The following is a 26,732-nucleotide window of genomic DNA, read 5'->3' on the forward strand; positions in this document are numbered from 1 at the left end:
TTCCTGTACGCTCCTGAAAATTTGGCGCCAAAAAACCATCCTTATTTAACATAAAAAACAACGCCAACAACAACATACTGCACCAGACTCACGCACGGGAAACACTTCAAGCACAACGAAATACGTGTAGAAAGCATCAAATCTTACTATTCAATACAAATAAACTGTCCAGAAATTAAATCAAATAATCCTGGATTCTGTACAGGGTCGGGTAGGCACATCCAAGATGGCGACGGGGCTGTGGAGGGGCGACTTCCCCCCCTTGTACCTCACTTAAACCTTCACCACACCTAAACCTAACCATGGCGGATGTATCTTAATAGTTAATATGAAAGCTTAGTAACGTGGCTCCATATTGTAGCAAGACAAGACTTATAATCATGAAAAATAAGGCTGGAAAGGCTGATGAAAGAGAGATCTAAGATGGCGGTGGGGTCTGTGGTCGGGTGGGCATCCCCTCTAACTCACAAAAGAACCTTCACCTGACTTAAAACCAGGAAAATGTTGCTGTGCTGAAGGTTTATAAAATACTACATCCACTGTTTTATATATGTAATTTTTTCCATGAACACATCTTGATAAAATTATTATGGCCAAAACTGAAATATATGTATGTCATGAGAGTACAGAGGATTACTACACTGTACTGTACATAACAGAGAAAGTAAAGCTGTACACATGTAGGTACAGCTTTTCAAATTGTCAATAGACTTTCTATTTAACAATTAACAATGATCTATGCATGAATGCCTCCACATTTTTCCTTCTAACTTAATCTTAATTAGGTGTAAATTTTCTTTACTGTATAAATCTAATGAATTTATACTTCAAAGAACTTTGTAAACATCTGATCCATCACAATTTTCTTTTCTCTGTATTCTAATATATATATATATATATATATATATATATATATATATATATATATATATATATATATATATATATATATATATATATATATATAAAGATCAAAAAAGCAAAAAAAAAAAAATCTAAGTGACCAATCTTTCTTAATCTCCAATAAAAAAAATAAAAAAACATCCGTAAAGCACACAGCATTATCATTCTTATCCTAAAACAGATTATTAAATAAAGTAAACATACTTCAATATCCGTATGAAAGCAGTAATTAACCCTTTCACTGCAGTAAACAACATCTCACAACACTGAATCTTTACAAACATCTAAATAAAAAAAAAAATAAATAAATAAAATAGTTTGGAAGAACAAAAGCTTCAATTTCTGACCAATGTATCAAGAGATGGTGCAGAATGAAGGGTGATGTCTCAGTGTGCTTTGCAGCTACAGGAAGACACACCACACACCACACATCCCATGGCAGTGAAAGGGTTAACAGTGACTAACATATGTATACACTTTGTTCCCACACTCCCCTCCTCTCCGGCCAGCCCAACACATGGTAACTATTGTGTGCTACACTAGAAACGCCCCTCACGGCATCCCCACTAAGGATACAAGCAAAGAAACCATTTGGCAACAACAATTGTACTAAGAAATTCATGTCATTAGCACATGGAGGGCAAAGCAAGTATTATAAAAAAATGTTGAGTAGCACTTCAGCTTCATGGATACCGAGTGCCTGAAATTCTCAAAAATCTGTGCAACATTCTTGATGAGTACAGCACAACACTTTCTTTAATCAATGAAATGAATAATATTTTCTCATTAATTTATTGCTTGTCTACATGTCAATGCCACATTTACTTCTATCATTCTATCACTCTGACCATTTGTTCCCTCTGAAAGCATACCCCTCCACTGATCAGTATTTTCTTAATCTAATATTTGTCTATATGTCAATGCCTCTTTAACTTCCATCATTCTATCCCTCTGGCCACTTAATTGTTCCCTCTGAAAGTACATCCATCCCATTGAATAGTATTTCTTTAATCTAATGCTTGTCTACATGTTAATGCCCCTTTTACTTCTATCATTCTATCTCTCTGAGTGATGAGAGTATATCAAAAGGCAATGGCCAAGGAAGAGCCTCCACCTGCCTTATCCAGTGAGTTTATCTCTTACCACTGCTCAGTTTTCACATTACTTCACAAGCAACATTCACCAGCCTGGTTTTTGTCGTGAAAGTACTGTGTTGTTAGGAGTGTTAGGACAAATCTTTGGCTGCAGTAAAGTAATGTTCCAATCATTCATCAGTGAACGTGTTTGGCTGTACTCACCACCCACTGCCTTGCTGCTTGAAGTGCTGATGTCACACTGTACAAATAACTTCAGGCAAAACATTTATAGCACACAATTGCCTTAACTTATCACCTCTCACCTCTTCTTGGTCTCTGTAGAACTGTTAATATAGAGAGGTTCATTAGTACATATATTAATTCATACTTTGTCACATCACCACTGCAGGTATCTGCACCAATACTTCACTACTTTACGGGAATCACAGTAGAGATGAAGAAAGAATATGAACAACAGTGCAATAATGCATATAAAGTAGAAAAGCAATGGATGGGAAGCAAATGCTGATACGAGAAGTAAGCCAACATACATAACACCTTATAATAATGACTCAAGCATGGCAACACTGTCCTCTAGCCACTATACACTTCGTAAACTGACAAAGCAATTATGTACAGCTTTACCACACTTAGAGGAAAATTAATTGAGGAAATGCAAGTCATGTTCATGAAAGAAACATTTCTGAGCATATACACTTTCTGAGAGAGAGAGAGAGAGAGAGAGAGAGAGAGAGAGAGAGAGAGAGAGAGAGAGAGAGAGAGAGAGAGAGAGAGAGAGAGAGAGAGAGAGAGAGAGAGAGAGAGAGAGAGAGAGAGAGAGAGAGAGAGAGAGAGAGAGAGAGAGAGAGATAGCAATGAACACTTAGTAAGACACTGCGAATAAAGTGAACACCACAGACTGGCTACCACACCCAGAACAGGTGTTATGGCAGAGGGTGTGGTGGTGGCAAGGCAGAGCAAGGGTTACGCAACTCAGCACATCCAGATCACTAAGTAAAGGTAGAAAAGAGTCAGATTTGAGCTCCTGTCTTGAGCTCCATCCTGCTACTCTACATCCATATAAAAACTGATGCTTACAGGTATATTTTATCATGTAATGTGAATCTCCCACTTTGCAGTATGAGCTGTGTCCAGACGCTGATATATTCATACCAGTCCACTGGGTATCTCCACCTCACTGTACAATCCATTCAATAGGTTTCAGGAGTCCAGGATTTGAACTAATTCCCCCAGCAGCAGGTGAGCATGCCTATCACCACTGCAGCCTGTGTCGCCAAGTGTGTCCCAGTAATTCTACCACCCAGGATGTAGCAACAGGCTCACCTACTGATGCTTTCACTGGTTGGTTGTGTTCTCAGCCTGTCTTGAAATGTGTGGCAAACTGTCATATATCTATCTCATGCCAAACTTATTCATAAGGTACAGGGAGTCCTCAATCTATGTAGGAGTTACGTTCCTACAGTGCGACATCAAATAATTTTTCATAAGTTGGAGCTTATAAGTGTTGTACCTCCCTATGTCACCCACCTATACTAACACAGTGGTAAAATCATAATCTAGGACATAAAACACTGTAGAGACCAAATAGCTCCCAAAAAGACAACACAAACAAGAGAGCAGTGAATGTAACAAAATCCAATATGGTGAGCAACTGGCAATTCTAAACAAAGCTCTCTTCCTCGGGAAAACAGATGGGCAACATATCCACAAAATGCCATACATTAAAAATGTCATGAACTGAGAACTTCCTGTACTGTATCCAAACATATAATCTTTTATCTTACTTAATCTCTTATCTTATGATAATGGCTTTTTATGAATAATATAAATATTCACACATTTTAAAATATAATGGGAATATCTTGACCAACCAGAGTGAAGGCATCAGTTAGTGGTGGTGATGCAGTGTTCACACACCCCTGGGTGTCACACTCATACCAGCTGTCTTGGTGACACCCGCCAGCAGTGGTGCAAGCCTCCCTGCTGTAGGAGCACACACAACCACGCCTTAAAAGTAATCACTGACTAAATTCTGAGAACACAACAATTATTAGCCAACTAGAAGTAACTTGCTTCATAATAATGATTTCTTAGAAGCTTGTGACTAGTACAATGCTGAATGAATCAATGTTAACAACAATAATAACTCAGGATGCCCTCCTACACTACAGTGCCCTGCCTCTCACATCAGGCAGCACAACAGGAGGTAGCTTACAATTCACAAATTATAATTGTAATGTCCTAAGCTACATGAACAACTTGACTATACTGTGAGCTTCAATACTGCAAGAAAGGTACACTACTTGTGGAAAATGAACAACAGTAAAACCTCTATGGACCTGATGTCCATATGCTTCCAGGGACCCAGACACCTACTGTACTTATACATCAAGACAAATAGCAGATTTATACATGGGACTGAGGCAGAAACCTGGAGCAGAAACCTGGAGCACACCATTCTAAACAACAGCTATAGTACTGTGCAGTAGTTAGTATTAAGATGTTTCAGGTAACTTTTGTGGAATCAGCAATTTTCACTATGATATACCAAGATCTGTGAAAAGAAGCCATTGTTTGGTGAGTGGGGCACAGCAGGACCACAGGCATGCACAAATAATTATACTTGAGACATCTTGAATCTTGAGACATCTTAGACAAGTTTATGTTAGGCCAGGTCCAATTCGTTGAGTGTTTACTGCACTACAAATAATGAGAATTCTCTACTCTACACATGAGAAGGAACACAACAAACACCTTTTCACACACTCACCACTCACTCACACCTGACATACAGTACTGACACAACCTGAGTATTAATGACAAATAGCTTTCTATTACTTCCACATTCCCTCCCCAAAATATTATTGCGGTGACACAGATGAGCTTTGCACCTGAGGAAAACCAAGTCAGGTATTGAGCACCGAGGTTTTGGGTGACTGGCAGCCTAAGTTCAAATGCTGCTGCCTTCCTGCACCCACTCCACTGAGTTAACAACTACATGCCTCGTCTCTAACCTAAAAGTTGGCGCTTTCTAAACAGTCACTTCTATTCATCCAGGTTAAAATATCTCACAATGAACAGTACACTATTTCAAATTATGAGTACCTTCTTGTTTATATAAATATGTAAACATCAGTAGAAGGATTAGATACATTAGATTAAACGAGGTTATGTTCAGTTACTTCATCTGATACAAACTTAGCTATTCTCATTCAAGGTAATCCGAACGTAGCTGTTGTGACTGATTTATGCAAACCAAAAAAATTGTCATACACAAATATTCATAAACCTAAATTTTACATCTGACACTTTCTACCCAATGCATATCTAGGCATGGCAACCTTCCCATGTACACCAGCACCACCACCTCTCTCATCCCATTACTTTCACACCTCACACAACAACAACCACCATCACACACATTTCCAAGTCACCAAATGGCAACATAAGACTCTTAGGGATGCACAAAACCAGTCCCCTCTTCATCCAGTCGTTAAATTGAAAAAAGATACAAAAAAAATACAGTGAAGAGAGAGACACAGGAAGACTAACACTTAATATATATGTAACCTGTGCAGCATGAGATCAAATCCATGTAGTTTGAGTGACATCAAGGTGACCATCATCAGGCAGGCACCTCCACCTTCATCTCTACACTGAATCAACCTGGCAGACACACACACCTCAAGCTCTCACAGGGAAAGTATAGCAGGGATCACAAGTCCAGCAAGTGATCCTTAAAGACTCATGAAAATAACATGCAAAGATACCCACTCACACACACACTCACACACACAGACAAACATTAAAAGTTTGAGTATATTTTCTGTCACGCACCTTCCCTTCCTGCCACAGCATGAACCTTATTACTGAACCTTCCACAGAGGCAAAGTAAGCGTTGTAGTTTGAGTAGTTACTGTACACACAAAACCTACGCAGTACAAGACCAGCTACATCAGTAAAGCATCTCCCCTGCCGTCATTCTCTCATCATCAACCTGAATCGTACAAACACAGTCACTATCAAACAAAATCACATCCCTGGTCCTATAATAACCTTGTATCCACCCACTCCACTTATCTGGTGTCATGGAACACTTTTCTACCATACCTATGAAAATGTAGCAAAATATTTTCTCTGATTATCCTAAACACCAGACTTAGCATCACATTCCCAACCACAAGACAACACAGCACAATAAGAACCAGGCCGTCGTGTTACTAAGCGACACGCCTGACACTGTTACCCACTCGTAGAGGCTAAACTCCCTCTAAAACCCAAGTAATACTAAAGCCTTTCCCTCACATGTCCCAGCACATCGGGCAGGGTGGCATGTCCTTCACTTGGTGTGTGGGCAAGCCTCCTCAGTCTGTACCAGCTTGTTGAACCTGTGCCAGATGCTGAGGCTCGACATACACACAGTGCCGCCGGCTCGCTCAAACTGTGTCTCCTGAAAAAAAACACCAGTTATACCGTGGGAAATCTGCACACATCAAGATTATAGTATGACACACGTACAAATGTGTGTAGTATGTGATATTAAGTCCTTATGACAAAGGGATGATAGAAATTGCTAAAAGTGCACAATGCTTTATAAAGTTTCATGTAAGATTTTCTATCTCACAAGTAATACAATTGTCTTTTCATCATAATTTATGAATGTAGCATTAAAATTTATGAATAAAACTCTTATACGCAACTGATCCACATCTAGTCATGGGTGCAGCCTCAGCCAAACACAAGTCACGGTGCAGCAACACACTCACCATCCTGTTGATGTCTCCAATACACACAAATGGCTTTTCAGGGTGGGTGGCCACCACCCACTTGCTGTGGTCACGGTGAGTGGAGAAGTTGGTGGAGGGAGCCCTGGCAGTCACTTCCTCAATGTTCTCCACTCTAGGTAATGGTCACATTACACTGTTAGCCTTGACCTCTCCTCTTGATGTTAACATCAAGTTACATGTTTATATCCTGATTATCCACATCTAATACCATAAATTAATTACCCTAATATCAACATATGCTCATAACTGTTTATATACATAACTGAAATACCCCTGAAAGAGTTGCCTGAGACATGATACATTGTCTTACTGCAGAAATAAAACAATAATTTTGTCTCTTTTTTTTAATCACATGTTATGACAAGCAGCAAGTATGATGGCAATATTCATTCACCTTTATCTCTAAAACCCAACATAATCTATCACATAGACACAGCACTAGGGAAGCAGGCACAGGCACCATGAACATACTTGTAGGTGGTGTTGCAGGAGGAGGGAAGAGGGTGAGGGCCATTGCGCCAGCTCTCCACCATGATGTCCGTCTTGAGTTCCGGTGCCACAAGGCCACTGTACAGGTCTGGTGAGAATACAAATTTTCCCTTCATTCTCTGACCATTTCATTCATGCTTGCTATTCACTACACTTGTACACAAACATTCTAATCTCATACAAAGCGTCAGCAAATTCTTATACTCTCTTGTATGAACATTTTGAACACATGCCTCTAACAAACATCCACTTTCACCTCATGATACACACATCACAGTCATGATCTGCATAGTCTTTATCTCAGTTATTCCTTTAAACTTCAATGAACACTTACACTCCTTAGCCTGACTCAACAAAGCCATACTACACTATAAATATTCAATTTCATGTACATACACTTGGCAATGCACTCACCTGCTAACTGGCCTACACTTTCTTGTCTTGCTTTAAAATGTGTGGCATACTGACTTCATATTTCTGTTAAAACCACGATTCATTTCCAAGATACTGAAGCATACAGACACAGGAAATCCCATTCATTGATGCTACTAGATACCTTGGTTGTATTTCCTGTACTTAGCAAAGGAGGTGAAGGTCTTGCCGCCCTGTGAGGTGAGGGGGACGATGCTGTACCATGGTGGGGCTGAGGGTCGCTCCCCCTCCATCACCCTGGTCAGCATGGGGAACTTGGTGGCCAGAGAGGCAGGCATGTTGGCAGAATACATGAAGGGGTTGTTCTGGATCAGCTGCCACCCTGCACAGGACAAAGACAGCTCTATGATTTTTTTGTCAAGAGGAGGATTTCAAAACTGAGGTAAGCTCTTTCAATCCTAACACACTCTACTGGCACTCCTTTCCCTGTATACGTTTCTATATTTTGTGATGATATATTAAATCATACTTTTACTCTACATATTCACAAATAAAACCTATGTCATGTATAAACTGTAATTTTCATCTCAAATTTGCGATGTTTTCTTTTCTTTTATGGGAGTTGTAGAGAGAAATGGATGTTGACTTTGAATTTGTTACTTTTTTTGTTTGGCATAACAATGTAATAGTTATTTTTATTTGAATCATTAACTACACTGCACAGACACATCAACCCACCAAGACTGTGTGACTGGTCAGGAAGGAGACTGATACACAGCATGGTCTGGCCGTAGCGATGGCCCGAGTGAGGATAGGAGTAACCATTCTCAGGTGGTGGTGGATACATGGGTACCGAGTGGATGAGCCAGAAGCCTCCATTGAGTGTCATCACCACCACGCCCTTCGTGTGGCCCTGGGTCATGGACTTTGTGCCGTTGGGAAACTCGTCGTTGTAGAGGATGTACGCTGCTTTCTGGAGACACAGGGTGATGAGGAAGAGAGTTAGCTGAGGTGGTGAGGGAGATTGTTAATTGAGGTGATAAAGGAAGAGTTGAGGTGGTGAGTGAGGGTTGATTAAGGCAATGATGGTGGTAACTAAGGTGATAAAGAAGACAACTGAAGTGATAAAGAACACAGTTAATTGAGGTGATGAAGATGTATCATCTTAAATTGATACAGTATTATATATGTATTTGAAATATAGATAATCAAATTGATTGACTGATTTAAGGCTCTGTAACAGTTTGTTAGCATGTCCTTTGTTTTTCCCATACTCCCTTTCTGTCTGACGTCACGTCCTTCCCCTCAGTCCTCGCTCGCCGCCGCTTCAGGCGACACGCTACGCCTCCTGCCTCTCGTTTCACTCGGTTTACACTTGTTGTGTATTGTGCTACCATAAATACACTTTCATAATGGACTCAGGTGTCTCCATGCTACCCCTGTTTTACGACAACTACCACAAGTTACAGTCGTGTCTCGAGTTACGAATTTAATTAGTTCCATAATGTACCTCGTATCATGAAAAACTCATCTCAAAACAAATTTCCCCATTTAAAATAATGGAAAATCCAATTAATCCATACTCAAAATATCAATATAAAAATCAATTAAAATGTAATTTTATGCAGAATTAAAGTAATTTTCTAACAGATAACAATGATAAATAATATAATTTCCTCCCTTGCTATATTACTTAACAAAGAAGCACTTACAGTGTGAGAAATAAAGCTTGGGTTGTGTAAAGGTGTGTGTGTGTGTGTGTGTGTGTGTATGTGTGTGTGTGTGTTCACTGTTTGATCTGCTGCAGTCTCTGACGAGACAGCCAGACGTTACCCTACGGAACGAGCTCAGAGCTCATTATTTCCGATCTTGGGATAGGCCTGAGACCAGGCACACACCACACACCGGGACAACAAGGTCACAACTCCTCGATTTACATCCCGTACCTACTCACTGCTAGGTGAACAGGGGCTACACGTGAAAGGAGACACACCCAAATATCTCCACCCGGCCGGGGAATCGAACCCCGGTCATCTGGCTTGTGAAGCCAGCGCTCTAACCACTGAGCTACCGGGCCGTGTGTGTGTGTGTGTGTGTGTATTTACCTAATTGTATTTACCTAATTGTAACATACGGGAAAAGAGCTATGCTCGTGTTGTCCCGTCTCCATATCTATTAATGTCCAGCTTTTTCTTAAAATCATGAATATTCCTTGCGTTGACCACTTCCACGTCTAAACTATTCCATGCTTCCACCCTTCTATGAGGGAAGCTATATTTTTTCACATCTCTCCTATAAGTGGCCATTTTAGTTTTTCCCATGCCCTCTCGACATTCTTCCATTCCACATACACAGATCTTCCCTATCCATTTTTTCCATGCCAATCATCACTCTGTATATTGCTATCAGGTCTCCCCTTTCTCTTCTGTTTTCCAGGGTTGGAAGTTGCATTCTTTTCAGTCTGTCTTCATAAGTCAAATCTCTTAAGTCAGGCACCATTTTCGTTGCAGCCCTCTGTACTTTCTCTAGTTTCCTTATGTGTTTCTTTAAGTTCGAGCCCACTGTATTGTTGCATATTCAAGCCTCGGTCTTATCATTGCAGTAATTATTTTCTTCATCATTTCTTCATCTAGATATACGAACGCCACTCTTATGTTCCTCAATAAGTTCAATACTTCTCCAATTATTTTGTTTATATGTCTCTCTGGCGATAGGTCATTGGTAATTGTCACCCCAAGGTCTTTTTCTTCATGACTGGTTTTATGTCTTCATTTCCTATCTTGTACATACTCCTGATTCTTCTTTCACTCTTGCCAAACTCTATTTTCTTGCATTTTGTCGTGTTGAACTCCATTTGCCATGTACAGCTCCATTTCCATATTCTGTCCAAGTCTTCCTGGAGTAGTTCGCAATCTTTGTCACATCTCACTTTTCGTAACAATTTTGCATCGTCTGCAAATAGGCTCACATAACTGGACACCCCATCCACCATGTCATTTATGTAGACTGCGAACATTACTGGTGCCAACACTGATCCCTGTGGAACTCCACTCTCCACCAATCCCCATTCTGATGGTCTGTCCTTAATTATTGTTCTCATTTCTCTTCCTACCAAAAGTCTTCCATCCATTTTAGTAAACTGCCATGCACTCCTCCTACCATTTCAAGTTTCCAGATCAGTCTCTGGTGTGGTACCTTATCAAAGGCCTTTTTTAAATCCAGATATATTCCATCAGCCCAACCATCTCTTTCCTGTATTACATCTATCACCCTCGAATAGTAACATATCAGGTTTGTCGTGCATGAACGCCCTTTCCTAAAACCAAATTGACACTCACAAAGTATGTCATTTTTCTCCAAGAAGTCTGTCCATCTAGTCTTCACCACCCTCTCACACATCTTAGCTACCACACTTGTAAGTGACACTGGTCTATAGTTCAATGGGTCTCTCTTGTTACCTGATTTATAGATTGGGACTATGTTAGCTCTTTTCCAGTCTTGGGGCACTACACCTTCCCTTAATGAGGCATCAATTACTGTGTGTGTGTGTGTGTGTGTGTGTGTGTGTGTGTGTGTGTGTGTGTGTGTGTGTGTGTGTGTGTGTGTGTGTGGGTGTGTTTCCTCTTAGCAGCACTATCCTTAGCAACCATCTTCTTGGGTGACATCATGGGTTACAAAATTTCTTCACATAAACCCCCGAAAAAACACTGAAAAATGCAAATGAACACAGACATGCTTCCATTACAAGAGGGGAACCACAGCACCGCTCATAAAGCGAGAGAATGTTCGTATACCAGGGCATTTTGTGCTCATAACCTGATTTACTCAAAAGGGGAGATGCTCGTATCCTGAGGTGCCACTGTACGTGATAGCCAAAATGAAGGAAGACAAAGATAACCATATCCAAGAGGTAAACAATACATGAGTAGAACAGAAAGAGGACAAAGAAAAAAAGAGAAGAATATGATAAGGCAGAATAATGTGGCAAAAGGAGATAAAATCCTGCAAGACACATAACACTACCACTAACAAGTCACATTTTGACCATTAATGGTAAACCTCACAATAAAAATTCAGCTGCAAAATATCAATCACCTTGTTGAGTTCTGGATCAGAATACAATCTGCTGAGGGTGCGGGCGACCATGGAAGACTCATTGCTGATGCTGACCTTGCTGAGCACCCAACCACTCGCCAGGTCCCGGTACTCACTGAACACACTTGACACACCCCCACTCTGCAGCCTTTGGTGAGAGAGTGGGGGTGAGTGAACATGTATGAGTTTAACATGATAAATACACAATACTGTAATACTCCGCTTAGCGAACGTTCGTTTAACGAATTTCCGGTTTAACGTACTATATAAAGTTAGACCAAAAATCCTCATAACGTACAACCACATCCGTTTTAGCGAATTTTCCGGGTTTGAATTATTATTTTACCGGTTGAGGGACCGAACGCGGTAGTTTCACTGTGATTGGCTGGCTCCCTGCCTCTCTGGATCCAAGATTCTTTAACAACGTCAGAGCAACCTATTGCAGCGAAATGGCATCCATGAACGCTTGGAGGGACGGTGACAAGGTTGCTTTCAGGTTGCTCTGAGGTTGCTGGGAACACCACCTCTGGAGGTGGTGTTACTGTCTTATATATGCTTTTATGTTCACAAAACAACATTTCTATTAGCTTTTTACAAACCTTGCCCCAAGAAAGGATTGTTTGTAATGCATAAAGTGAAATCTTACATGGAATACCAAAAAATAAAGCAGAGATGAGATGAGTCACAGACGAAGCGTGAGACTCACGGCCACTCGGCCGCTTCTTCTTCTTCTTGTGACCCTTTTAGCCTGCGTGTTACTTTCATCATGATGTTTATGTTTCCACTCCTCTATTGCCTGCTATAATGGATATCATATCTTAGTATTCATATACGCTCATGCCACGAGGATAACTTTGACTCCGTGGCACTGAGTGACAGTGAATTATTAATGAAATACGGCGGTATTTCATTAGTAATTCACTGTCATTCAGTGCCACGGAGTTGAGGTTATCCTCATGGCATGAGCGTATATGAATACTAAGATATGATATCCATTATAGCAGGCAATAGAGGAGTGGAAACAAATATCATGGGGAAAGACAACACGCAGGCTAAAAGGGTCACAAGAAGAAGAAGAAGCGGCCGAGTCGCCGCGAGTCTCCCGCTTCGTCTGTGACTCATCTCATCTCTGCTTTATTTTTTGGTATTCCATGTAAGATTTCACTTTATGCATTACAAACAATCCTTTCTTGGGGCAAGGTTTGTAAAAAGCTAATAGAAATGTTGTTTTGTGAACATAAATGCGAGAATGTGAGAGAATTTGTACGTAGCTCTAACTTCTAATGATTCATATGACATCATAAAAGTAGTGGTAAACCGGTCGCCCAATATGCTGCCAAACGTGTGTGTATATATATATATATATATATATATATATATATATATATATATATATATATATATATATATATATTTTTTTTTTTTTTTTTTTTCCTTTTCTTAAACCCATGTGGTATGTTGGGGACCAGCCCAGAATGCATCACCCCCTATTCCCATTATTTCCTATGGGAAAATTATTCGCTCTACGAACAGCTTTGACACCCCCTATCCTGTTCGTTAAGTGGAGTATTACTGTAAAGTAAAGATACAATTCCTATAAATCATTAAGAGGTAAATTTATGTACCTGGAAGCTGTTTCTGGCGTGAGGTACATGTAGGCTGTTCCCTCCTTCAGTGGTGGAAATTGTGCATGTCTGTCGTGGGGCAGCTTGTACACCACAAACCTGCAAAGACAAACCTGTCAATGAGTAATGAGCAATTATCGTGACCTATCTTTGTCTTAATTCATCCATTTTGCAACCCATTCCTTTTATGTAAAAAGGGAAAGCTGGCCAAGGACAACATAAAATAAAAAAAAAGGCCCAGTAAGTTGCACGTTCCCTTGTAGGTCCAAGGAGGTAACCCCAAAATAGTGATAAATGCTTGAAATCTCCCTCTTAAATGAAGACAGTCAGGAATATGAGTAGGGGGTTGCACCAGTTGCTCTAGGTCATGGAGGATTGCAAAGTTGAAGGTTAGTTCATCAAAATGGTCAATGAAGGGAGAGGAAAGCCAAAACTGGTGGTGAACATTGAAATCTCCGAGGATGGAGATCTCTGCACAGGGATAATGAGATAGCTTGGAATTTAAAGAAGTCAAAGAATTTCTAACAGTCAGAGAAGTTGGGAAAGAGATAGACAGCACAGATAAATCTAGTTAGAGAATGACTTGTAAGTCAAAGCTAGATGGTGGAAAACTTGGAAGATTCAAGAGCGTGGGCACGAGAGCAAGTCAAGTCGTTGTGCACATACACACAACATCCAGCTTTAGAACAAAAAATGAGGATAGAGAAAGTAGATGGGAACAGAAAAGTGGCTACTGTCAGTTGCCTCAGGCATCTGTGTTTCGGTTAAGAAAAGAAGAGGTTTAGTAGAGGAGAGGTGGTGTTCTACAGATTGAAAATTAGATCTAAGACCACGAATGTTAAGAAGTTAATGAAGAATAAGTTGAGGGAGGTGTCAAGACATTTATGGTCGAAGCTGATAGAGCAGCTCGACCTGGGGACATTTATGGTCCCTTCCCCAGGAGACTCCAAGTCTAGTATTGGAGTCACCATTTTTTTATTTTAAGTGAAGGGTATATGTCTGTTTGGAGCAAATAAATGTAGTTTTGTGTGAAGGAGGAGAGTTGTCTTTGGAGGGCAGGCTGTGACTGCTCCCTTGAGTTGTGAGACACAGTCTTATTTAATCTTTTGCAGGATACATGTTAAAAGAACACATAACCACACCAAGTCTTCACCTAAGCTATATTATTCCAGGTAAATAAATAGCCAGTGTCTCCAAATGGATAGAATATATCTCAGACTTTTCAGCAAGGCAGTACTCAGGGTTGGTAAGGAGACAGAGCAGCTCCTTCCTCCCACCCCTGGCCACCACACTTACGAGTCTACGGGGTCGCCCTTCTGGTCCCTGCAGCCATACCAGCCTGAAGTATCCGCTGGCTCGTCACGGGTCATGCAGTTCCAGAAACAAAATGTGCCTAGAAACACTATCAAAAATATTCCTATCGACCAACAGTTCCCCATCCTGTTTGTTTACTTGACCGTCACCCAAACACTGGCCAACTTGCACCTTTGGCTTCAATCGTGACTGCCAACACTGCGCCCTGCACCTTCTCTTCACTAGTTGCTAGTTATTATGACTGTAGGACGTGAATGTGAGGATGTATTATCCGTCATTTAGTTAGGGTGAGTAATTTCGATGAGTAACAGTCCCGTGATGAGGATGATAAGATTGGGGGAATATAGGGGCGAGGCGGGGCCTGAGTGTTTCTTCCTGTCCTGCCCCGCCCACTTCAGTCACGGGGGACGAGTCTCAGATGGAACAAACTCATGAAATAACAGAAAGGGCCACACATAGATGATTAGAGAAAGAATAATGATAAAAGAATGATAATAAATACAAGGAAATAGTAGAATTATATTAGTGTTTTAGGCATATAGATGGGACGAGCAATAAAGGTGACAGTCGAGAGTTTTTGGCACTCAGCTGTATACAGTAAACAAGGGAACAGCTGATGAGGCGGCGGGCGGTGCAGTCAGCCTTCACTACCCCCGTGGCCCTCACCTATCTTAACACCGCCTGCTTGTTGTCCCCATTGATAATCCTGCGTTGCTACTAAACCCCCTTGAAGGTAAGATGAGAAGGAAGTGTGTGTGGAAACCGGAGATCAGAGAGGCTGGATGTGGAATGGTGAATAACGTATATTATCTTTCGTCCTTTACCCTACCTGTGTGCTTGTGATAGGACTAGGAACCGAATCATGTATGACAGAGGCGTGTGTGAAGGAATGAATGTGTGTATATATTGTATTATGTTTGAAGTAAGTGAAGGTTTATCTTGGCAATAGCGGGTCCTCTTGGATTGGGATGATAAGTTGTGCACTACGGTAGTGGAAAACAGGGAGGCGGTAGTTATATGGCATCCAATGACAAAATGCTTTACATATACATGGACAATTGGACATGATTCTCCATGTATCGTGCTCCACAATTATTATTATTCATATTATATTTTCAATCTTTCAGAATTCATCATCATAGCCAAAATGGAGAAGCCACCAAACATTCAGTTCTTCCCAATCATAAATGGGTTGCAGAAGATGGCTCTGTATGAGACCAAGGCAGTAAGTGTGTCCTGTTCCTGTACTCAGAATGGGTCTAAATAGAGACGTTTATAACACCTCAGATGGGCATCAATTTACTGGTTACATTCACTAAATACAGGCATGTTGATGGGAAAATAAAAGTCTTACATATGAGTAACAATAAACATATGGAATAGTGTAAGTTGTCATGTATTGTGTGATTTCAGCGGCTGTACCTCATTGGCTCCAACAACACACAAACTAAGTTCAGGGTTTTGAAGATTGACCGCACGGAACCTTATGAACTCAGCATTACAGATGACAAGGTGAGAAATGAACACCAAGCCTTCTTACTGAACTGAATATCAACTGCTATTTGGTGTGTCTATTTTTCACATTTCTCTAGATCTTCAAATAATGCACATGAAGGCTAACACTCTCAAACATTTAAACATCTCACCTGAAGTACATTAAGCAAGTTTTAGTGGTAGTTACTGTGGTTTTTAAAAGTTGTTTTCATGACTAGTGATAAAAAAAAAGTAGAAATCATTAATGAGAAAAATATTTATGAGAACCAGACTAATCCTCTCAGTGGCACTTGATGATAATTATGACAGGAGAACAGAACACTTCAAAATACCACTGCTCTCACAGGTTGAATATAGCCAGCGCCAGATCAAGGAGTTGTTGTCAATGATTAACGAAGGCAACAGGTCTCAGTCAGGCCAGCGACAGGCTACCGGGTTGTCCCGCACTGTATCAGCGTTTGGAATCGTGGGGTTTGTGAGGTTCCTGGAAGGTCACTACATTGTCCTAGTGACCAAACGACGCAAGGTGGCGATGATTGGCCTGCACACCATATACAAGGTAGTGGATGGAGTGTTTACTGGTGAATCATATGTTAGTTTTATTTATTGAATGAATTTTATGAAGCATAACTTATTCAATACAAACAGTAGTGGGATGGGCAGCTCTTGATAGGGTTCAATTACTGGTATTTCTTATGTGTTCCTAACAATGCATCATGGGCAGGTTGAAGACACCACCATGATATACATTCCTCACGAGTCTGTCCGCAAGCCACACGACGATGAGCCCAAGTATGTCCGCCTCTTCCAGAACATTGACCTCTCCTCAAATTTTTACTTCAGGTGAGTTTACAGATGAGAGAAGATATGAAGATAAAAAAAAATCATTATAAGTATTCCTTTTCCTATGTTGGCTTGAAAATGGCTTGTTTATTTCATGATACATAGACATGAAAGCTAATTATGTGCATGTGAATTTGTTTGTATTTTTATAAGAATGAATCAAGCTCACACTGCTCAGTATCTAACTCACTCTAACTTTGCCCCTAAACAGCTACAGTTATGACCTGACCCACAGCCTGCAGTACAACATGGCACCACCCAGAGATGTGCCCTTGGAGATCCTGACAACTTTCAAGCCACCCAAGGCACAAGCATGTAAGGAGTGTGAGGGAAGCAAAGAGTCCTGGTGACACTTAAGATGCAATTTGTAGTGATAGGGGAAACAAGGCAGACTAAGAATCATGAAGACCTTGCGGATTCTCTTGGCATGATTGAGAACATGCTAGAATCCTGTTGCAGCATGTTTGTTTAATCCTTTGGCTGCTTTTTGGAAAATCTATTCTACCTCTTTGTTGTATGTGCTCATAAAGATTTCATGCATTACCTCTCTGGTGCTGTTAATTGTTCCGTATTGCAGTGAAAGGGTTACTGCACATTAATACTCTACTTCAGTTGCTTTTGCATATGGTGAATGCAGTTAATGGTGGAAATTTTCTGAATTTGTTGTCATGATGAGTATTGTGTTGCAATCCTATAATGTGTATTGTGTAAGTTTGTTTAGTATTATGCATGAATACTCTATTTACTTTTGCTTCTTTCCAGTGACTGCAGTGGAGAAGGCTGAAAATTTCCTGAACCTGTCGGTGGGCTCCAGTGATGAGGGAACCAGGAAATCCAGGCAAGTTTGTTGGCTTGTGTACAGGTGCTCTGAACTACATGTCCCTGAATTATGTGGAAGTTATTACATAGATTAATTTAGCTTTAGAATTTCATGATTGTTCTTTTTTTACCAGCTAGCCAATAGGGATTCCTTTGCTTTTTTTTCTAATAGTTTCTACTTATTTATATTCTAGTTAGTTCATTAACTGTAGGCATTTAGACCTTACATACCATTTTTTTTTTCTTTTTACTGTATTACTATTTTGATTATCTTTATTTTCTTTTCATTTTAAACCTTTTGTGTGTTTTCCTTTATTCTTTGATGTCATTGATTAATTATGGTATCAAGTGGCACTTTCCTGTGTCTGTTTTTAGTTCAAGAAGGTTTTGTATGTCTAAGAAGTTACAGTGTAATTTATTTTGGTTTTGATTGGTGGTTTGATGTGTGGAGGTAAAGTTTATTGAGGATTTTACTTGATTTCAGGTCACATTCCAAGACTTCCTGTGAGAGCAATGATTCTACAGGTCCCAATGGTGAGTCCATAGAGGCTGACGGCACCACCCCTTCCCCTCCACTCAACACAGAGCAGTCCCGCCGCCCTACACTTTATTATGGCATTCGCAACAAACCCAAAAGTAAATATGTGTGGAATTCCTACCTCCTGCAGCCAGTTGAGAACCTCCTGCACCCCGCCTGGATCCTTCCCATCACCCACGGCTTCATAAGTCAGGTAGGCTGCAACAATAGACCTTCTCTCTCTCACAGCAGTCGCAATACAAGTACGTAATTGTAGTTTATTTGTATATTATGCTGACATTTCCAGCAAGATAGTCAAGTCATATTTAAGGTGAACTATGCTAATATTAGTAATCATAGTAATTGAAGTAGTGAAAGCAGTATAAAGTTGCTATTTTTTGTTATTTATTTATTTTTCCAACATATATTTTCACACAAAATACTTAAGCAGAAACCATTAGTTACATTGACTATTTACATGTTTCAATTGTATTCACCATCACCAAAAAAATGTTAAGATAAATAGATAAGACCGTGAAAATTTTTTTGAAAAGATAAGCAAAAAATAGAAAATGCATAATAATGCAATGGCCTTCTTGGTGCCACAGAACAACATCTCAGTGTACGGGCGGTCCTTCTTCCTGACCCTGATAGCGAGGCGGTCCTGTCGCTATGCTGGCACTAGGTTCCTGAAGCGCGGTGCCAACCATGAGGTGAGGCCCTGGCAAGGAGAGCTTCCCCTTGCTGTAATGGCGATACCAATGATAACAATTCTACTGGTGATCTAATTTTGCCAGGAAGTGTAGACATCTTAGTAATATTAGTGGATAAATAATATATAGTGTCAGTGATTTATTGAATTGTATTAAGTGTCATCTGTATTATGTATTTATATTCTGAAGGTGATATGGTTTCTTGTACTTCCAGAATTATCTACTTATGTGTTTTTTTAAGGCATGTTTTTCTTCTGATTCAAGGATTTTTTGTGTTTTCAAAGTACATTTTCCCTCTTCATTTCCTGACATGATCTATTTTCTGTTTCAAAGATATTCCACACATTTGTACACTCAAGGTTAATATTCCTTCAGCACTTCCTGAGTACATAATTGTGTATTCTTAGGGTGATGTGGCCAACGAGGTGGAGACAGAGCAGCTACTGTATGACGCCCACGTGTCCTCCCTCCACTCTGGCCGGTTCACCTCCTTTGTGCAGGTGTGAGACTCTTGCATGCTGAGTGATGGGAGGGTGTCAGGTGTGCAGGTTGGGAGACAAGAGAGGAAGAGTATTTGGTGTGTGTATTGTGAGACGAGAGACTAATTGTGTTGTGTGTGTGTTGAGAGGTTATAGAAATAGTGTGGAGTGTGTGGGTAGAGAGGCAAGAGAAACAGTGTTAGGTGTTTAGATTAAGAGACAAGAGAAGAGTGTATTGAGTTTGTGCATTAAGAGGTAGGAGAGAAGAGTGTTGGATTCATGCATTGAGTGATAAGAGAAATAGTGTTGAGTGTGTGGATAGAGACGCAAGAGAATTAGTGTTAGGTGTTTGGATTGAGAGACAAGAAAAAGATATTAAGTTAGTGCATTGAAAGATAAGAGAAATGGTGTTGAGTGTGTAGATGGAGAGACAAGAGAAAGGTATTGAATTTGTGCATTGAGAAATAAGAGAAATAGTATTGAATTTGTGGGTTGAGAGACGAGGAAAAGGGTGTTGGATTCAAAAGTTCCAAGAGGTTCTCATTTGATATTTTGTAATTGCAGATTCGTGGTTCCATCCCATCCCACTGGTCTCAGGATGTCAGCAAGATGGTTCCCAAGCCACCCATAACCTTCGACGTCATGGATCCGTACGCTGAAACTGCAGGTGGGTCTTGTGGATGCTTCAGTATTTTTTTTTTTTTTTTTTTATTTATTTATTTTTTTTTTTTTTACGGTAAGGCCTATAGCGCCTGTAGGCACACTTGAAGAGTGTATGGGAAGCGCTGTTCAGCTTGCGCCCATTAGTGGGGCAGGCAATTTTATTTATAGTGGTACCCATATTAGGGCCCATATCACCACCCAAGCTCATCTTGAGTGTAACCACCTAGAACCTGGGTATCATGGTGATATGTAGGTAACTTTAAACCACTCGACAAATGGCAAAGTGTTTTAAGGCTGTACGTGGTGGGATTCGAACCTACACGTGGACGTCTGCCCGATCTCTCGCTCACCACCTTATCCACTATGCCACCGCCTGTTCATTATTTCTCTTCAAGATTGATTCACATTGTCAGTGTTTAATGGAAGAGAAACAGACCATAAAAAGAAGAAATAGTCCACTTAGATCACAATTCCTTAAGAGAAACCTAGAAAATAAAAAGAAACAAACCTTCCGCCAAAAATTCTACGTCATTCTAACATCCTTCATCCTACAAAAAGGCCCACGGAGATCACAATTCATAAAGAGAACCTGGAAAAAAAAAAAAAAAACAAGCCTCTTCCCAGAAAAAGAAACATTGGTCATTCAAATATCCTTCATCCTACTCATTCAAATATCTCATCCTACTTAGACTCATTCAGTTATCCTTCATCCTACTTAGACTCTTTCAAATATCCTTCATTCTACTTAGGGTCATTCAAATATCCTTCATCCTACTTATGGTCATTCAAATATCCGTCATCCTACTTATGGTCATTCAATTATCCTTCATCCTGCTTACTCATTCAAATATCGTTCATCCTACTTAAGGTCATTCAAATATCCTTCATTCTACTTAGGATCATTCAAATATCCCTCATCCTACTTAGATTCATTCAAATATCCTTCATCCTACTTTAGGCTATTCAAATATCCTTCATCCTACTTAGATTCATTCAAATATCCTTCATCCTACTTAGACTCATTCAAATATCCCTCATCCTACTTAGACTCATTCAAATATCCTTCATCCTACTTAGACTCATTCAAATATCCTTCATCCTACTTAGATTCATTCAAATATCCCTCATCCTACTTAAACTCATTCAAATATCCTCATTCATTCAAATATCCTTCATCCTACTTAGACTCATTCAAATATCCTTCATCCTACTTAGGGAAGCACTTCAATGAGCTGCTGCGTCGCTTTGGCTCGCCGATCATCATCCTGAACCTGGTGAAGCGTCGGGAGGGGCGGCCTCATGAGTCCATCCTAAACACGGAGTACTGCAGCCTCATCAACCAGCTCAACATCTTCCTGCCGCCGCACCACCGCATCCAGTACGTCGCTGTGGACATGGCGCGCATCAACAAGCAGTAAGTGTGGTGGGGTTTTTGTACATAATTACCTCCTTTTTTTCTTTCTATTTCTTCTTTTCTATTTTATTCTATATATTTGTTTTACATGTTTATTTTTTTTTCACTTTTTCTTTTTTCTGTATAAAAAGCTTTTTCCTTTTTCTTTTTTGTATTATTTTTTTAGTTTTCCAGTTTTTTTTTTTTCTGTCTACATGTCAGTTTAGTTATCTGTCTATCAATTTATTTATATACATTACAGATATTGCTTAGGTTTTCATAATAGACTTTATCAGTGTGCCCTTTCATTTGTCTGTTTATTTATATATATATCTGTCTAATTTATGTCTTGTTTTTTTTCATCAGGTATTATTATTATTATTATTATTATTATTATTATTATTATTATTATTGTTGTTGCTGTTGTTGCTGCTCTCATGATTTTCCTTTTTATTGTTACCATTATCACTAACCAAGCAATTCTCCATCACCAGGAAGGATGAAAACGTAATGAGCCGTCTGTCAGAAATTGCATACCGAGCTGTGAAGAAGACTGGAATATTTCAGAGCCACGCGCCGTACTACTGCCACCACCTCAACCCCAACCCCCATTACTGCCACATGGAGCGCACCAGCACCCAGGGCGAGCCAGAGTACGGCTCTCGCAGGTAAGCTCTCTCATTGTTAGAGATGGTGATTGTGTGCTTCTGTGAAACCTGAAGATGTGTCAGTCATTTACTTGGTTTCTCTTCAGTTTGTTTTTATTGATTATTTTTGTATTCGTTATTAAAATTTGTCATTTGTTCACTCTTCAGGAGACAGGTGTACCTTCCAGAGACAATTTTTTTATTGTGATACCTTAAGATTTACTATTCATTTATTCAGTTGCTCTTTATTCCATTCACTTCTTGTGGTGCCTTGAAATTTGTTATTCGTTCACTCAGTTACTTTTCAGTTTACAAATTGGTGCTTTGTTAATGAAGCTCCTATTTCTATTTTTCCTCCTTTTCTACATTCTTTTAATTTCTCACATATTTCTTAAAGTTCTCCAGTTGTCATTAATAAAGATTATCATTGCAGGAGTATCAATCTGGATGAGAGGCGATTGAGGCTTCAGACCGGCGTGGTGCGGGTCAACTGCGTGGACTGCCTTGACCGCACCAACACTGCTCAGTTCTCACTGGGGAAGTGTGCCCTTGCCTTTCAGGTTTGTGGAAGTAGGCAGACATAAACACAGATTCAGAGAGATGCAGTGCCATGAAAATGATTGATCTTGTTATGTTTAGTTGGAAAATTAGCACAACATTGAAAAAAGTTGATTTGCTTCTTGAAGAATCGCTGAGTATTTAATATATTTTCATGTACTATATTTGCAGCTCTAGATATTTTGTTGCTTTAAGTTTTATATCTTTTCCTTTATAATGTAAGTTTTCTTCAATGAAACAGCCTATCTAAAAACCTAGAGATGTACTGTTATTAGATATTGTGTAACATTGCCTCATACTCAGTTGTGTTCTCTGAGTGAGCCAGGTGTTCCTTGCAGCTGTATGCCATGGGTGTGCTGGAGAAGCCGTTCCTGGAGTTTGACAGTGACTGTGTGAGGATGCTGGAGGAGATGTACGAGGATCATGGGGACACGCTGGCCCTGCAGTATGGTGGGTCACAGCTTGTCCACCGCATCAAGACCTACCGCCGCACTGCCCCCTGGACCAGCCAGGGCAATGACATCATGCAGACACTCTCAAGATACTACAGCAACACTTTCTCAGGTGTGCTGCCTGGCTAAAAGAGACAGGAAGGAACTTTTTCTCAAATATAGTTGTATATGAATGGAATAGACTCAATAATCAGATTGTTTGTAGCGAGTCTAGAGAGGTTTATTGACGGTAATAGGTGGAAATGCACACACAAACTAGCTTGCACTTACACAAACCATAAACAGACTGGCATCTGCACATAATTAATACCTGTATCATTCACTTTTCCATCGTTCAGACACAGAGAAACAGAATGCAATCAACCTGTTCCTGGGCGTGTATGTTCCTCGCAACAACACCACCCCTATCTGGGAGCTCTCCTCGGATTATATTCTGCACCACTCCCTCACTAGAGGCATCCGACCCTGCCACAGGTAATGCATTTACCATTGGCAGATTATATATGTGTTTTTAAAGAATGTTGCCAGTTGATCAGTTTTTAACCTTAGAGACATTGCAGTCTAAGAAAATGATGTATACACTTTTAAAGAATGCATCCAGTTAATCAGATTTTTAGCTTGAGTGTATCATATCTGCTTTAATGTGTTCTGTAGCCGCAGTACAAGTCAGTGGTGGGACGCTGAGGTGATGGAGTCCTTGCCACTGGCTGTTGAGGAGACCAGGAAAACTGTGGCTCTGCTCATGCCTGTCACTCCATTTGAGCCCAAGGTATGTGTGTGCCAGTAATCAGAATCTCTCCTCTTATGTGTGTTACAGACTTCACATTTCACAAGTTACCAGTATTTGTGATTATGATTTAATGTTCTTATTTTTCCCCCATGGGGTTTGAATAGCATATGTTTGTAGTTTATGTAAGATGTAGTGTGGTTTGTGGCACTGCAGCACAAAGTTGCCTCTTATCCCAGGTTGACTTGTATCTCGACCACCACCGGCCTTATGAGTTCTGCATCCTGTCTGAGCTGTTCAGTCACCTCATGAGCCATTCAGTCAGGTGAGGCAGCTGTGCTTTGTTTTTTTGATGGCTGGGAAAGACTTTATGGCCTCCTGAAATACACATGGAAAGACAAGACATACAAATCAAGATAACTCAACCTCTAAGAATTGTTTGGTTTTTCCCTGACATTGACATTTTCCTGCAGGGACTACATGCCACACTTCACCACGGACGAGAGCCCCTTCAGTGTGAGGCGTCGGCCCGGCAAGAGGCAGGAGGAGTTGTCCCGCAGCCAAAGTGCCTCACCAGCTGTCAAAAACCCCGGCATGACTGGCCAGGCCTCCACCTCCTCCACAGCCTCCAGTGGCACAAGGTACAATGCCAGTGTTCTCCAGTGGCGGTTACCAGATGTGATATATTTCATCCTTGCACTCTCTTTCACGTGTACAAAATGTGCCTCAAGTAGTGACATACAAAGTCAATCAGTATTCAGATGCTCCAGGGTTCTCCATTACAGCAGGCCAGTAGCTCTAGAAGAGGAGCACTAAGAAAGATACTATGGTAGGATGATTGTGACCACAGATAGAAGGCATTCTCTTGTGACACTTCATTGACACTTCATGGAAACTGAGAAAGTGATCTGAGTTTGACATTAATCTTTTAGCCCAGAAAAGACTCAACTAGTTGGAGATTGAACAAACGACTAGGAAAACAGGAAAGTATTTTTACAAATTGGGATCATGGTGACCATCATGTTTCAACAAAATATTTTGGTCTTATACTGTCACTGCAATAGAACTTAATTTCCTCTCATTTACCATTGTTATTGCATCATTATCAGCTTAAAAATATCACTAGGGTTTCATCAAGCATTGTTCTGCACCTTAACACTTTGTCCTGCTATTTATATTAGTGACCATTAAACAGCTACTTATATGTTAGTTGAGGCTGCCATGTGTTTAGTAATGGCCTCCTGCATTTCAGCTCCACCGAGAGTGAGGCGAGTGATGAGGATGAGCTGTCGGTGGTGAGCAGCATAAGTGAGGATGAGGAGGACAGCAACCCTAGCCTGTCCCTCACCTCCTTTTTCCCTCCCATGACAGAAACTTATGGCAACTACCTGCAGGAGCCATCAAGAGTGGACAGCATCATCTACAAGAGGTGAAACGAAACTAACTGTGGTGTTAAAGTTCTATCCCTGGTGACATCTCTTGGCCACTGCATCATGCCTTCATATAAATCTCTTTCCATAATCTTGCAAAAGTAGACAGGACAACTGGGTAAATATATGCAAGTTATTGTTAAGTAAAAATGATGCCAAGGTTACCAGAAGCTTCTAATACATTTTCAGGTACGAGCAGATTTATCGTGCAACTGTCGCTCCTGAGGGCAAGGGAACTGCAGCCACAGGTTGGTAGTGTCAAGTGAATTCACAGCCTGGTATTTCTTGCATGTGGAAAGACTCACTTACTGATCTCTTATTCTACTCATTGTCTCATTGTAAAGTTTCCCAGAGTAGTGATATATTCCACCATTACATCACATCTCCAGTTTTTCTTGGTCTTTTTGGTGCTCAATATAAAGCAGTTTGTTTTCACCAAAATGCACCTTTTCTTGCAGCTCCTCTTGTGTTCATCCAACGGTCCAGCTTCTGTTTAGATTCCTCAGTGGAGACAGACCCGCCCACCGTGACACGCCGCTGCCGCAACATTTACGAGGAGCACGTGGTGATGGCCGTGAGGGGACCACAGCCACCAGACAACAGGGACCTTCTTATGTACCGGGAATTTGTTAGTTTTGCCTGATGGTCTCAAGATGACATTCTGGTTGGTTGAATGCTACAGGTGGTATTTCTTCTCAGTTGTGTAATTCAGAAACCAGTCCTTTGAGAAACACTTGACTGCTTGGAAGTCCAGTGCATTGAGTATTACAGGTGTTCTTCAGTTCACTTAATATTTAGCCTTTTTTACGGTAAGGCCTATAACGCCTGTAGGCATATCTGAAGAGTATGTAGGAAGCACTGTTCAGCTTCCGCTCATTAGTGGCACAGGCAATCTAATCAATAGTGGTACCCATATTAGGGCCCATATCACCACCCAAGCACATCTTGGGTGTAACCACCTAGAACCTGGGTATCATGGTGACTTTAAACCACTCAACAAATGGCAAAGTTCTTAAGACTGTACACGGTGGGATTCAAACCTACGTGTGGACGTCTGCCTGATCCCACGCTCACCACCTTATCCTCTGCGCCACCGCCTCCTTATTTGTGGTGTTAAAGAAGCTGGTGCCTTGATTTTACAGATTATTTGAAATTCTGTAAGATTTTATACAAGGTGCTCTCCTGTTAAAGTTTATAAGGCATAGATATCAATTATTTTCTAATTTCTGTGGCTCTTTGCTTGATATTATGCTCATTTGATTTAAATCTTTGTGATGCATTTGTGATCATTTATGATGTCCATAAGGTTTTTAAT

The 26,732-nt window shown here is 40.4% G+C and overlaps 2 protein-coding genes across 3 annotated transcripts; one reads left to right on the plus strand and one right to left on the minus strand.

Moving 5' to 3' along the window:
- Nucleotides 1-1,041: 1,041 nt before the first annotated feature.
- Nucleotides 1,042-15,011, minus strand: LOC123501441 (deoxyribonuclease-2-alpha-like). Of its 2 annotated transcripts, none has more exons than XM_045250271.1 (8): nt 14,665-15,011; nt 13,369-13,467; nt 11,744-11,891; nt 8,387-8,621; nt 7,833-8,030; nt 7,259-7,364; nt 6,767-6,899; nt 1,042-6,450 (listed from the first exon to the last, which is right to left on the minus strand). In XM_045250271.1, the coding sequence occupies exons 1-8, from the start codon at nt 14,805-14,807 to the stop codon at nt 6,340-6,342; spliced, it is 1,173 nt and encodes a 390-aa protein (XP_045106206.1). In that variant the 5' UTR covers nt 14,808-15,011; the 3' UTR covers nt 1,042-6,339. The 2 variants fall into 2 exon arrangements, with proteins under 2 accessions (XP_045106206.1, XP_045106207.1); XM_045250272.1 differs by having other exon boundaries at nt 14,854-15,002.
- A 131-nt stretch (nt 15,012-15,142) lies between these two features.
- LOC123501442 (polyphosphoinositide phosphatase-like) lies at nt 15,143-26,607 on the plus strand. Its single transcript, XM_045250273.1, has 22 exons — nt 15,143-15,415; nt 15,810-15,907; nt 16,096-16,194; nt 16,523-16,735; nt 16,901-17,019; nt 17,231-17,334; nt 17,782-17,857; nt 18,323-18,569; nt 18,964-19,068; nt 19,476-19,568; nt 20,112-20,214; nt 21,426-21,624; nt 22,098-22,271; nt 22,684-22,810; nt 23,147-23,372; nt 23,599-23,734; nt 23,915-24,029; nt 24,227-24,312; nt 24,461-24,628; nt 25,240-25,416; nt 25,607-25,665; nt 25,876-26,607. Exons 2-22 carry the CDS (start codon nt 15,830-15,832, stop codon nt 26,058-26,060), a joined length of 2,889 nt encoding a protein of 962 aa, XP_045106208.1. The 5' UTR covers nt 15,143-15,415; nt 15,810-15,829; the 3' UTR covers nt 26,061-26,607.
- Nucleotides 26,608-26,732: the final 125 nt, after the last annotated feature.

This window comes from Portunus trituberculatus, chromosome 9 (genome assembly GCF_017591435.1).
Source record: "Portunus trituberculatus isolate SZX2019 chromosome 9, ASM1759143v1, whole genome shotgun sequence".
NCBI lineage: Eukaryota > Metazoa > Arthropoda > Malacostraca > Decapoda > Portunidae > Portunus > Portunus trituberculatus.